General features: G+C 51.7%; 1 protein-coding gene across 6 annotated transcripts in view; it reads right to left on the minus strand.

The window, feature by feature from the left end:
* The window catches only part of RGS12 (regulator of G protein signaling 12), a 133,015-nt gene that overhangs the window by 57,543 nt on the left and 61,044 nt on the right, over positions 1–14,428 (minus strand). The window contains exon 1 of one of the 6 annotated variants that reach the window (XM_070506337.1): positions 9,123–9,530. The exons of the other annotated variants lie outside the window; for them this stretch is intronic. Coding sequence (XP_070362438.1) covers positions 9,123–9,176 — 54 coding nt within the window. The 5' untranslated portion in view covers positions 9,177–9,530. Of the gene's footprint in view, positions 1–9,122; positions 9,531–14,428 lie in introns of those variants that run through there. 6 annotated transcript variants of the gene reach the window in all.

The raw sequence follows: 14,428 nt of genomic DNA on the forward strand, positions 1-14,428 counted from the left end.
AGGATTAAAACTAAATTCTCAGGCTTTAGCAGACTGAACAAAATGCACTAAAAGATCTCTATACACATCCCAAAAATGAAGTGAAACTCAAGATCCAGGAAAGAGGGGTGCCCCTGAAGCCAGAGACTCAAGAAGGTGGCAGATGAGAGTGGGATGCCCACAGAGAGACAAACAGGGGATGATTTTTCCTGAGCAGGTTACTTAATTTGCAAATAAATTATGTCTAATTATCATTAACCTAGCGCTTCTGTTCTCCGTCTAGTATTTATCCTATTTATAAGCACACACCTGGGGTGGTGGGATCACGCCATTACATTAACCGATACCCAGGTGCCTGCACACGAAGGGCCCACTCGATCCCCAGTCAGGCCTGGCTCCTTGGCCCTTGTGAGAAGGATGCGGAAGCAGGCTAAGGAGCACATCGCCAAGGGCCTCCTCCTGAGCGGAGGCGAGGTGTAAACAGGTGAGGCAGTTAGTGCGATGCAGGTAACAGGTATGTGGGGGGAGCATGGAAGACAGTGTGATTCACGTGGGGTCAGGGGATGAGGAAGCACAAGCAGCCAACCTGCCAACAACAGCGGGGGGAGCAGAACAGGCAGGGCACCCCCAAATCATTGCTGTTTGCCTCAGGATTAATGACACGTCCTATTCTGACCAAATTACCCTTTTTTAAGCCTGGTTTGCATTGGGGAGGGGGAAATCCTGGCTGACAGGGGGAAGCAGCCCCAAACAGCAAAGATTCAGAAACTCCCATAGATAATCCCCAAAGAGAATCCCCCACAAAGGGTAAGGAGGCCTGGCTGCAGCTCAGCGTGACTTTGACAGGTAGGCATTCCCAAACATCTTGGCATACTTAGACCACTAGACCCCAGTGACACTTAGGAATTACAACTTACCGTTCCTAGTGTTTATTCTGATACCATACAATCTGTACTAACAACTGGCTCTCATTACCCTGTACTTCTTGGGTTCTTTCCAAATTCCCATACCTACACGTTATACTTACAAGAAAAGTACAGCCACAAAAACAAGCTGCCAGGGAAACAAGGTCCCAGTTGGTTAGCATTTTTCTGTCTTTACAATTTAAACACATCCCATCAGTACACAGCCCTAAAAAGGTCTATAATACTCCTCCACATCTGGAATTTACACTAACGTAAATCCATTTGTTTTAAGGAAACTGTATAAAGTATTTTAGAGATGGAATTCAAGCTCAAACAATCTCCATTTCTCGGGTCAGCCTCTTAAACCTGATAGTTCAGAGGAAACCAATTTGGATTTATTTCCAGCAGGAAATTGATCGAGACCACACATGTTCCATGGATATTTTATTTTGAATTAACGTTTTGAAAGTTTTAGATGATTTATATGAAGAGTGCTATATGATGAATCTAGCCTTCATCAAGGTTGATTCTGTTAGTAATAGGAAACAAAAACAATTAACAGAATACATCATTTCCAAGTTACTTTTGTATACAGTAATATAATTTTCAGTTTTGAGCCACTGACAAAATTGCCTACCTTGGAATAAAAAATATTAAATAACCACATATGATTCCTAAATAAGAGACTAAAGGCCTGTAAGTTGCCCAAATGTATCAAATGTTTTGAATACAAAGAGAAGAAATATAAATAATCCAATGATAAAAAAACCATAAGAATTTAACAACCCAATTTGTATCTAATACATATTGATTTGATCTTTTAAAAACCCTGATCTTTAAGTTTTAAGGCGACTCCTCGCTGGTCCAAGCAAAGAGAGCGGGTCCCCGTGGGGAAGACTGAAAGGCAGGGCGGAGGGCGAGGTGGAGCGCGCATGAGACACCGCCTAGGTCCCAGCCTGCTGGTGGGGTTATACCCGGCCTCGGTTCGGCTCGGCCTGCCCATGCCCGCTCACAGGCTCCCACGTGTCAGCCTGCTCTCTGCCCTGTGAGCTCAGGGGTCTTCACACCCAGCCATGACCCTCTAAGGAGTTGTCAGATCAATCCAGTGGGCCGTGAGCAGCATTTGTTAAAAAATGAAATAAGATGGGACAGAATAACGTGACAGGAAAATACAAAGTACAGTCATGTGTCACTTAATGACAGGGACAGGTTCTGAGAACTGCATTGTTAGGCGATTGCCTCATTGTGTGAACACCACAGAGTGTCCTTACCCAAGCCTAGACGATGTAGCCTACAACACACCTAGGCTACACAGCACTAATCTTATGGAACCACTGTCACCTATGTGGTCTGTCATTGACCAAAGCGTCATTATATGTGCACAGCTGCATATCTCAGGGTCTATGCTGTCCTTGAGCCTGGCTTCAGAGCTGCACATCTGTGTAGCACACACACATCCCCTGTGTGTGAAGTCCTGACTCTGACATGCTTCTCCTACTGTGGGTGGTAGTCCCAGTACTCTGAGAGTCAGTGCGCAGAAGGACCAACCCGTTCCACTCCTCAGCATGGAGCACCCCTTGCTGCACCCCAACTCTTGCCTGCAGCCTCCCTGGCAAGCCCACCTACCTGGGCTGCAGCTTCACTGACACCTTCTCAGGGAAGCCCTCCCTGCCAGGATACCTGGGGTAAACCCACCATAGCCAAGACGACTGTCCTTACAGGGCAGGTCCCGGGTCCCTTGGTTACAGGACACAGAAGAGCCCTCTCACAGACCTCGCAGGGGCTCGAGCAACAGGGGCTGTGCTCCATGGCCCCTCCCCACACTAGGATTCCACAGCATTTTATCCCACCTCCAGCTCTCTCTATGTTCACACATGCGATTGCGCAGGACACATACACAGACATGAGCACACACCTCACCCTCCCCCCCCCAAACACACTACTTCTTTCCTGCAGGTTCAACCAAAGAGACAAGTGGACACAGGCTCAGGAGGTAGGGAAGAGGCATGCATCTAGGTTCAGACTACGATGTTTACAATAAAGAATTTCTGGGCTCCACAAGAGAGTGACGACAACAGAATAAAGGCACGATGGGTGTGTTCAGTGCTACACAGTGACAAACAGGACAGCTGAACACAGGCATGGGATGTGGATAAGGAGGGCAGAGTCATCACAGCGCAGCCCACAACAGTTTGTGCAGCCTGAGAGGGAGAGGGGATGGCAGCCAAGGGCCTTCAATGGGATGACGGCAGAGCACTCAAAGGCACAGGGGAAGCTGTACTTCTCTGTTAAAGTGTGAGTGGGCACACGTGCGTGATTGTACGTGTGCACACATGCATATATGTGCGTTTCCCAAAGGGCTCTTTAATCTTCAGTAAAATCAGAAGAAACCCAACCACGCAAAACCTTCAATGACCGCATTTTTCCTAAGAATTTCACAGTTAATACTCTTGTCCTGCCCTCAGTGAAGCCCAAGATAATTCATTATAAAAACTTTTAAAAGTCCAAAGTGACTCCTGGTGAAGCGGCACATGAGCTCCACATTAACACTAGGTATTCAGTGTAAACTTCTGACTTTACACAACAATCCTCTGACCTTGCTGTGAAATAAAGACTGCAGAATCCCTTTTCCTCACTGGCTGGCCAGAGTAAGAAAGACAAGAGTCCCCAAAGCAGAGGGGGGGGGGAAGGTGCAGAGGGGTCTGGCCCAACAGGACTAAACTCCTCCAAGTTAAGTTAAGCTAAACACTGGCCTTCCTGGAATGTTCTGGGCAGGAAGTGGCACTAAGTATAGTTCTCCGATAGACACTCTCACCGGGGAGCTCCTTCTGGATAAACAGCACGCTTGTTTATGTGCTGGAGACTAGAGTCCAAGCCCCCACTCCCATCTGAGGAGGAAGCCCGTGGAAACGTTTTCTCATAAAGGCTGAGACGTATCAACAGTTTCAAAACCTCCACCCAGTGGAGTCCACCCCGAGCTGGAGCCCTCCGTCCTCCCCAGCAGCCCTGAGGGCAGGGGCCAGGCAGAGCCCAGGCTCAGGTGGTTGTAGGTGCAGGTTATGGGGGTGCAGCCTTCCAACAAAATGTTGGCTGAGTATCTGCTTGGGGCCGGGCCTCCTCCAGACGCAGGATGCACACAACAAACCCGCAAACCCAGAATAGGCAGCCCAGCCCCCGTGGCGTTTATGCCAGGGGCTGGAGCTAAATCCAGAAATGTCAGGTCCCTGCCATCCGGGCGAGCGTGGTGCAGAGGAGGGTGGACATGGGTGGCCTCTTGGGCCTTCACTGGAGGCCGGGGTGTGGGAGGAGGGCTGACGCAGGGCAGAGTTGGCAGCCCCCAGGGCTCGAGGCAAAAGAGTGAGGTGGGTGAGGAGGGTAACGTAAGGACAGGTTTGGAGGGCCGGGTCCATGGGCCTGCCGACTGGGCACTCCAGAGGTGGCCCGAGTGAAGGCAGGGGGACTGAGAGAGGAGTCAAAGTCCAACTTGGGCACTTATGCCCACCGGCCTCCTGCACTTTCAGGGGGAGATGGGAGGAGACACGGACGTGCTGCCAGGTTTGGAGGGGTCCCTACTGGGGAGGGCAGACTCCAAGTGACAGCTCAGAAGGACCTAGAGAAGGAGAGAAGTGGTGGGGGGAGGGTTGGTAAGAGGGCCCCCAGGAAAGCTGGTCAAATACTGGGACACACAGACAAATCCTGCTGTTTTAGGAGACCTGGCACTTCATGTGTAAGATGACAAGCACTGAAAGGGACCCCAACTTCCACATCTGTTAACGAGAACCTCCATGCTCCCCGAGTCATTTCAAGATTGAGGGAGAGAAGGTGTGGAGCACTGGATAGTGCTCACTGCCACAAGCTCACCCCTCAGGACCCAGGAGAAAGGAGCCCGTGCTGACACACCGCAGGAGCCAGTGGGAGTCAGCACCCACCTTCCAGCGAGAGACGCGGAGGGAAAGCCACCAGTCGAAGGCGACCAACTTCTTAAAATAAAAAAGAGAGGAAGATGTGGAAATAGAAACCTGGTATTTTCTCTCAACTATATGAGGTCTTCTTAGATAGATACAGGAATCAGAGCATTCTTTAGAAGTGAGAAAAGAATTTATGCAACCAACAGATTAAAGGGGATAAACGCAGATCGTTCCTAACAGACCACAGGCCCCTCCTCCACCCAGTTTTACGGTTGAAAGAGGTCTGGGACAAAGTAGGTGCTAACTGATCGATGGATGGGCAGAGCACAGAGGGGCTGCACCAGCCTGATGCAGAGGACAGATGCCGTACGTGGAGTCAGAGAGGCCAACATGGGAGAGGAGGTCAGTAGGCAGGCAATGAACAGAAGTCAGTAAATCTGAGCTAAGAAAAGAGAAATTCAGTGAAAGGCAGAAGTCCGTGACAGCCCATCAAGCTAAGAGATTCAGAGACAACCAGGCGAGGTGTCCTCAAACACATCAGCCCACAGAAGGCCATGCCTGACGCGCTCCCTCACACCCCACGGCCAGCCCAGCAGCCCGGCCCACGTTCCACCGTCACCACAACCGTGGCTCCTCTCCACACCACCTCCCACGTGCCTGCCTCCACCTCGACGGCCCCCTCCTTCCCTGGAACCCTGGCCGGGTCCTCATGCAGAGTCCTGGGCCAGAGTCTGTGCTAGAGACTCTCCAGAGGGGGTCACCGAACTCCTGTTCTCAGATCTCTCCTCCTGCCCACGTTGCCTGCCCTCAGGAGACCCATGAGAGGAGAGGGCTGAGAGTTCTAGTCAAATGACGCAGGGGAAGGAAGACTGGGCTGCTGGAGCCAGACAGCCCCGACTCCTCCTGACCACTTCTCCACCTTCCCCATTATGCCTCCACTTCCCCAAGCACAACCGCAGAGCCCTCCCTCTTCAATGCCAAGGCTCCCTCTTCCCCAAGCCTCTCCAGGGCTTCTCTGTGGGACCCATGACATTTGTACTCTGCACTCGCACAGCCACCCCTGGGATCCAGCACCATCACTCCCACCAGGGGCCCTGCAGCAGCTCATCCCACTCCTGTAAGTGCGCAGTGGGGCTCCACACTGCCTGGACAAGAATATTCAACTTCGGGGCGGGCCCCATGGCCGAGTAGTTAAGTTTGCACGCTCTGCTTTGACGGCCCAGGGTTTCGCCAGTTCGAATCCTGGGTGCGAACATGGCACCACTCATCAAACCATGCTGAGGCGGCATCCCACATGCCACCACTAGAAGGACCCACAACTAAAAAATACACAACTATGTACCGGGGGGCTTTGGGAGAAAAAGGAAAAAAAATAAAATCTTATAAAAAAAAAATATTCAACTTCTTATTATACTGCAACTCTTCTTTATTTTCAAGGCTTCCATGGAGCCCCAGTGCACGAAGAGGCAAAAGCCTCTTGGTCTCTGGAGGTTCTCTCCGTCCTCCTCTAGCAGCCCAAAGGGCCCTGCCTGGGCAGACAGGTGTCAGAACAAACCTGTTACGCTGATGGGCTTCCAAATCCCCAAGGGACAGCCTCAAGAGACACACCTCTGCCAAGCAAGCAACACGGCAGAATGTGTATTCTACGACCAAGAAGGGAAGGACAAACCGTGGGAGGGACTGACCACCCTCCACAGCCCTGGCCACCTGAAGCGGGCACTGACGGGGCCCCACATCTCAGGCTGATGCACTGAGCATGAGGGTCTAATGCCAAGTGAGAGCAGAGCAGGGACACCACGGGAAGGGCTCAGGGACAAAGCAGCAGGTCAGACAGTGCCCTGGGCTAGGGACCGAGCTGAGGTGGGGGCTTGCTCCTGCAGCTCAGGGGAGGATGGAAAGTAAAACCTGTCTGTGACACTGTGATAGCCACAGCTTCACTAAATTGCCAATGCCCTGCTCTCAGGCTAGCTTAGGAAGCCCTCCACCTCAGGACCGGAGGGAAGTACCCCACTGGAGCAGTATGTGGTGAATTTTGTCACAGTCGTCTCAGACTGCTGCCCTGGCCACAGCGCTGAGATAGGCAGCCTGTCCCCACTAAGCCCCATAGCAGCACCCCAACCCAAGCAACGCCTGGTCAGACACAGCAGGGGAGCTCTGGGTGAGAGTCCAAGGTCAGGGATGGGGGCTCACACAGGAAGCTTGTTAAACCTTTCTTCTTGTGACAATTCATATTTCTTTTAGGCTGTGGGTTTTCATGTCTCCTCAATCAGTATCTTTCTAGCATCTAAGACAGTGACACCCCATCATGATGTGTTTTAAATACGACAAATCGCTTTGTCTTGGCAAAGGAGCATATCCATTTTCAAAGTCTACTAATGCTGGATCTCATTTTTAAAAAGACGGGGAAACCGTGATCAGCTCATTTGGCCACTGAGATCCTCATGTTCTTTCTGAGTCAGAATCCCATCAGCTCTCCTCTGTGCTTCTTGTCATTATGGGCAATAGCTCCTCTCAAGGCTTAAGAGTTCTCTACTCAAGGTGAAAGACGCTTACAAGAAACACAGAGCCTTTTAAAAAACCCTCTCACAAAGTACAACTTTTACTGCGCACATATATACTAGGGATGGAGCCCCAGCATTCTTGTGACACCCACATTTTAAAGATAAAGAATCTGAGGCTCAAAGGGATAGGCAGTATGCTTATGATCACAGAGCTGGCAAGGTGAGGAGCCAGCCTTCTGACACAGGTCCCTCCAACCTTATTCCCTGCACCGCGTGACTTCTCAAGCACTGCAGGGTCAGCCCCTTGCAGTGACTACCCAGGAAAGCGGGTCCTCTGCCCTCTCTCCCACTGGCCCGCGTGGAGCCGGGAAGAGCTGCTGCATCGAACGCCCTCCCCACGACCTACCACCGAACCTCTCAGCATGAGAGGGAGCGGCTCATTTTCCAAAGCTTTAAACACAACCACACCAACCAGATTTTGTTAACACACTCGTGTAAACAATTTATTTGCCAGTTTGAGTATTTGCAAAAATTTCTAAGGAATCTAAATCATTTATATGCAAGTACAAAGGCAGATTTTTAGTGACCTTTTTGTTTACTCAGAATAAAAAACATTTTCTAAAACTTGCCTTTATATACTCTTGAAATGAAAATGCAATCTATGTATATGTACAAATAACTAACTGGTTAATTGGTCCACTGAGGACATAATATACCCAGAGTTCACTCTTCCACCCAGGAGGTGACGGGGAACGTACAGGAACACATTACCCTGCCCAGGGGCGGCAGAGGAGCCAGGCAGGGAGGACGTCCACAAACATCCAAGTCAGCTTTATTACTACAAGGGGTTTCCAAAACACAAAGGGAATATTTAAAAAATACACTAAACTCTGCACTTATTTCATAAGCCTAATTCTTGACCATCCAGCAGCCCTATTTCTATTTTCTATTGACAAGGAAGGATGTAGGTCACTTTCCCATGCCCAACGTCCAAACTAGTGGCCTCTGAACCAGCAGCTTCTCCTGCAATTCTCTACAGAGGTTCTAATTCCATATGGGGAAAGGATATTAAGATGAAACAACCTTTAGAAAAGAACAAATTTAAAATCGGTACCCAGTAATTAGTAAAGATGATTGAAAGAAACTTCAAATTTAAATAATTTAAATTTATTTTTACCTTTACATCAACATAGCACAGCCACGAGAAGGAAATAAGAATTATTCTTTTTATTTAATCTCAAACCTTTTAAAAAAGTCCTATAGTAAGTTCTACTTCATAAACTCAGATACTAATCAGTCATTAAATGATTGCCTGTAGTTCTCTGTGCGCGTACAGGAAACAGTCACTCACTACATCTAAAAATGTGCGACATAAAACCCTAAAAAAGAGGATTGGATTCTAAAGAGTATTTAAAGAGTATTAGATTTTAATACATTTATCTAGTTGAAATTTAATATTTCAATAAAATTAATTCACTCATCTTTACATTCTATTAGAATTACTAGGGTAAGAACAAGAAAAACATTGATGCCTTCCGTAAGGCTGCCTTAGAACGAGGCAGCTTGACCCTCTGTGAGGGTGGGCTGGACCCGGCATGACCAGGTGGCCGCCCAGGAGAGCTCTGGGTGTTGGTCTGTGTGCCCAGAGACGGGCATTTCCCTCCACAGGACTCACTCCAAGCTCCATGAAGCAGACACAAGAAACGCGATTTCAAAGGTTACACTCACAGGCTACCATTCACCAAACAGGCTGAAAATAAAGCAGTAACCAAGAAGCCAAGTTTTCTTACCGATTGTCTAAATGACAAGAAACAGCTGGAATAACTTACCTGCTGATCATTTAAAACGTGCGTTTCCTTTGACAACCCTCTTCCCAAATTCATCTTAAGACAAGAAAACTTCCGACCCACACCAGGCACGCAGATCTAAAATCTACCATTTAAGACCGCAGCATGCCTGTGCCTGTCAGGAAAGTTTAAAGACATTTCAGTTGAGTTCCATTTCACTCCCTTCGTAACCCATGGCAACAGGACACTGCAGGAAGCTGTGGTTTGCCAGGGATTCAGACTCTCTCAATTGTCTCATACAAAGAAAAAAAAAGCCGTTTACATAAATCGTGCTGTGAGATCATTTTTAAAGTATTTCCTCTACCAAATGAGAAAAATGAAACTTCAGCTGATAGGGGTAATTTCTCAGTCAGTACAACAGCTGCAGAGAAGCTGTTTCTTCAGCAGGGTGGTGCAGTTCACAACCTTAATTACAGTGGCTGACAATTCTATTATAAGCCTCCATATGCACGAGTTTATGGGGTGCCAGCCCGCGAATCTGCTGTGTGCCTAAAACCCATTTCGTCTCAGTGCATCAATCTCTATTCCATCATCTGCTTTGTCTGCCTTCCAACATTGCACACAACCTGAAACTGAGGGAACCATGACAGATTCGGATTTAAAAAGAAAACTGTTTCCAGAACCTAGGTATCACGGCAAGACTACTTAACTTTCTAGAGACTCAGGGCTAAACTGCTCGCCTCACTGTCAAGATCGCACAGCAGTGGGTATCTGGCATCTCATCTGAGCAGGTCCCAGAATTCACCCCACTCTTAGAAGGTTAGATTGGAGCAGACCTTAGGGAGCATCTTGTCGAAGGCTGCACACCCAAGACCCACAGGGCCAAGGGGCTGGGGTGATGGCCCTGAGGTTGGGAGTCAGGCCACTAGCCGGGACATGCTGAGCTCGCCCTTATTTTACAGGAACATTCCTAACAGGAGTATTCAGTAAAGAGAATCTGCAACATGGGCACACAGCTCTGTGTTTACTGCAGAAGTGTACACGCCTTGCTGAAAAGTGAAAATCTCACAGACAAAAATGGGCATCAGCTCGAGCTCCTCAGATAGCTTTTCTCAAGAGATCTGTGCACAATAAAAGTATGAAAGGACATCAAAGCAAGAGCTGAGGAGGAGCAGAGCCTGCCATCGCCATCCTCACCAGCACCACCAAGCGCAGGAGCTGCCTGCCCAGCCTGGCACTCAGGAGACACGGGGGGCTATGTGAGGGCTGGGCAAGTGAGGAGGAGGCGGCGGCCACAGCCAGGGCTGGAGAACGGCAAGGGAAGGCTGAGTGCAAGAGCTGGGACTTGAGGCTGAGAGGCAGGGATGGGAGCAGCAGCCAACAGCCCAGGCCCGGACAGGGGCAGGAATGGCCCTAGGCAGCCCCACCTCTCCCTCTGCATAGCTGCTCCTCCCTGGAAGGGAGTGGCAGGGATCAAACAAGCCACAGAGAAGAGAAGCCTGGCTCCTTCCAGCTCTGCTTCCTTCGTCGTCATCAGCCCTGGGCTTCACGGGATCCCGTGGGTGGCCTGCCCGAACTGGAGGGGCCTTAGGGCCCCTGTCCTTGGCAGAGCCTCACCTTTAAGTACCATGGCCCGCCCACTTCACCTGTTCTCGGGGCAGGGCGAGCACAGCTCAGGGAGCAAGGCCTCCTCCGTGAGCCACCACGGTTGGCACACTCCAGCCTGAAACGGGCCGAGCAGCTCCGGGCTCTGGACAACAGGAAGTAAGCACCAAGCCCCCACAGTACATCATGGGGCCGGAGGGAGCCCAGAGGTCCTTTATTCCCTCCACCCTGTGCCTGTGCACGGGCGTGTCTTGAGCTGGAAATCCAGTATAAGCACTTGGGAATGGCAAGAGAGGCCCTGTGGGGGACTCTCGGGGCAGCTCAGGGAGGATGTCAGGGGAGGGCCCAGCCAGAACACACAGATGAGAGGGAGAAGAGGGCATTCCAGTAGGAACAGAGGCGAGCCAGGGCAGAGCGAGAATCCTCCTGAGGCATGTCCCAGGGCCAGGAGGCCTGACCAGCTGGAAAGTCCAGTGAAGGCACCTGCCTAAGAGCTCCTCCTTTATTCTGGGTGCCCTTGCAGTGGTCACTAGTTACTGCCCCCAGCCCCACACCAGTCTTGGAAGAGGGAGGGGTATTCTCCTTAATACCCTGGACCCATCAGGCCTTCCCAAGTCCTCCGGCCAGTTCTGGGCACAGTGGGGCCCAAAGGGAACAGATACACATGCTCCATCAAATGTTCAAAGTAACAGAAGGGAAAGGAAGAAGAACGCAGTGGCACCCTCAGACACAGGCTCCCATCAGCCCTGCCAGCCCCACTCCCATAACAAGGAGACAAGGACAGTAGCACTCTCAGGGATGCCCAAGACTTTCCAAGGAAGAAGCGGCAGGACTTGCCAAGTGGGTGAAAGGAGAGGCCAGAGGAGGGTCCACGGCATTCCTCGTATCAGGTGCTCTGGAAATATGGCCTCAGGACCCCCTGCTCCTAGCCCCTGCCTCCTGGGGCCAGGCTCAGGGCTTCACTGCAACCCCATGGGCAGGAACCCTCAAGTCTCCCTCCATCCCTGACCTGAGGTAAGAAGTCTGACGGTTCCCATCTACCTGGCCCAAGCCCCGTCCCCTCCCCTGTACCACCACATGGCCCAGTAATCCTGACAGCCTCCCCTCCTTCCCGAGAGCCCTACTGTTCATTCTCAGCTCAGCAGCCAGAGGAGCCCTTTTAAAAGTTGGCTCGTGATGCTCCCCTGCCTGGCCTCCGACCTTCCCAGCCGTGTGCACCCACCTCCCGCCCCCTCCCACATTGCACAGCCACAGTCCACCGTCCGTAACCCGCTGGGAGGCCAGCTCCACAAAGGCAGGACTGGTGTCAGTGCTGGTCACTGCTGTCCCCTGAGCTGGAATAACATCTGACACAGAGCAGGTGTCCACCAAACACTGATTGAGTGAGAGGACAGGCAAGACACCGAGAAGTACTAGTACATGCCCCGAGTTAACAGGATTTTTAAGATAATTAATTAATAATTAAGATAATTTCCTATGTAAATAAAGAGTAAACTAGTGTATGAAAGACCAAAATAAGCAAAAATTTCTAGGTTAAATTCCCCTAGAAATAGCAAACTTAAGAAACAAGGTAAAAAGAGCTTGTTTTAAAATGTCTGTGTAGATTTCATCCTAGATAATGTCAATTCCATAAATTGTGCAGAGTGACCCAGAGGTGAGCCAGAGGCTTGAAGGAATAAACCAAATCAGCCACTGCAGCCACCACAGAGCCCTGGGCCTGGTTCAGGTTCTGCTCGCCGGCTCAGAGACGACAGCTCTCTGACAGCAAGCATGACGGGCACGCCCCGCCCTGGTAGAAAGTAGCCCACTTAGGACCTCTGCCATGAGGAGACAACCAAGCCCCTTGCCTCCCTCCCTCTCTTCCTCCCTCTCTTTCTCCCTCCCTCTCTTCCCTGGCTGTCCACCCTCCCACCCTCACCTCCTGGGAAGTCTGGACAGGTTCTGAGGAGGGAACCACGTGGCCTCAGCGCCCCCTGCTGTCCAGGCCCAGCACTGCCAGTCCCTACCAACAACACCTGGGCGCTGCCCCCACCCAGACGGTGATGCAGAAGGATCAAGACAGAGCAGGAGCTGGGGTGCTGTGAGAGACAGAAGGAGCATCAGGTGCTGCAATAAGGAGTGGGGAGCTTTGAATGCGTTGGGTCTAGGACGCTGGCTACAGCCAGCAAGGGAGTCCAGGGGCAAGAGGACAGGTGGCCCTGGCACTCAAGAGATGCCGTGTCTGGAAACAGGTGGTGCCTCGGGCCACGGCTAGGGGCTAAAGGACCCCAGCCACAGTCTAGAGAACAGTCCAGAGCAATTAGGGAGGCAGGGCTGGATCCTCCCTGCCTCCCACCCAGCCCTGGCACTGGGAGCAGGCTGGAGTTCTGTGGCTCGCACCAGGGCGCAGGGAGCTTGCTGAGATAGGCCAAGAGTAAACATTTCCAGCTTTGTGGGTGATACATTCTGTCTCTACTGCCATTCTGTCAACTCTGCCACCACTGTTGTGTGAAAACAGCATAGATGTGCCAATGGCCTGACTGTGTGCCAGTGAAACTTTATCCACCTGACAAGCCATGGGCAGATCTGGCCCTGACCATCACCCGTCTGCCTAGTGCCTGATCGCCACCGCTCTCCTGGGCTCTAGCTCCCAGGGCTGCTGCCGGCTCTCCCAGCTCTCGCCCATCCCCCATCCCCCACCCACCCCTGTTCTCTAGTCCTCACGTTGGTGGTCTCTCCTGGTCATTCGGAAACTTGAGAGCTTCCTCTGAGCACAGCCATGCCCCAGGAGCTCCTGGAGGCAGGGACTGCATTGTGAGGGCTTGGACAGTGGCTGCTCGGCTTCCAGCTGCCTTGGGCGAGGTCTGGACCTTCTCCCTCCTCTACTGCCCTCCTGGGGAGTCTCGCTGACCCTGCCCAGCCTCCACATGCTGCCGGAGGAGCTTTCCAAACACAGCTGCATGACCTCCTGCAGGAGGAGCCGCACGCCAGCTCTCCAGGCAAGGCAACTGAGCCAGGTATGCAAACAGTCCTCAGTGCTGTGATGAATGGCGGGCAAGCAGCGCTCTCCCTCAGCTCCCAGCTGCGAACTGACCACAGGCTTCTATCACACTTAGAAGAAAACCCAAGGTCTCCACCTGGCCCTCCCTCCCTCCTGTCCTGGGGCACACCAGCAGTTCCCCGGCCCAAGACCTTCACACGGCTAGCCCCCTCCTAGTATCAAGGGCTCGGCGTGAACGTTCCCGCCTCAGAGGGGCCACCCGACCACAGCATGCGAAGGAGCCCCATCTCTCCCCTGCACACCTGGCCTTGCTTCCCCATAGCCATCACCCTGCCTGACGTCTTCCTGTTGATGCAACTGTCTATGTGTCTCTTACCTATAGGGCGAGCTCCCTGAGAGCAGGACCACTGCTGTGCCCACAGCTCCAGGAACAGGGGAGATGGACAGAAGTCTGGAAGGACAGAGGCAGAGACCTGCGGGCCTTCCCAGGGGCTCTGGCGTCCTGGGAGAGGCAGCACGGGTGAGTCTAGCGTGCACTCGGGAGCGCGGCCCTGGAAGCCAGCATGCCCGGGGACGCCTGGCTGCAGCCCTTCCACACTTCATGGACTTAGACAAGTTGCTTAACCCCCTGGCACCCTGCCTCAATTTCTCACTCTGTAAAGCATAAATAATGATAGTTCCTATGGCATAGGGTTCATTGTTATATCTCCAACAACAGGGCAGGCTGTAGACACCATTAGCCATGGCCGCCTGGTGTGGCATC

The sequence above is a fragment of the Equus asinus genome, chromosome 3, assembly GCF_041296235.1.
Source record: "Equus asinus isolate D_3611 breed Donkey chromosome 3, EquAss-T2T_v2, whole genome shotgun sequence".
Lineage (NCBI taxonomy): Eukaryota > Metazoa > Chordata > Mammalia > Perissodactyla > Equidae > Equus > Equus asinus.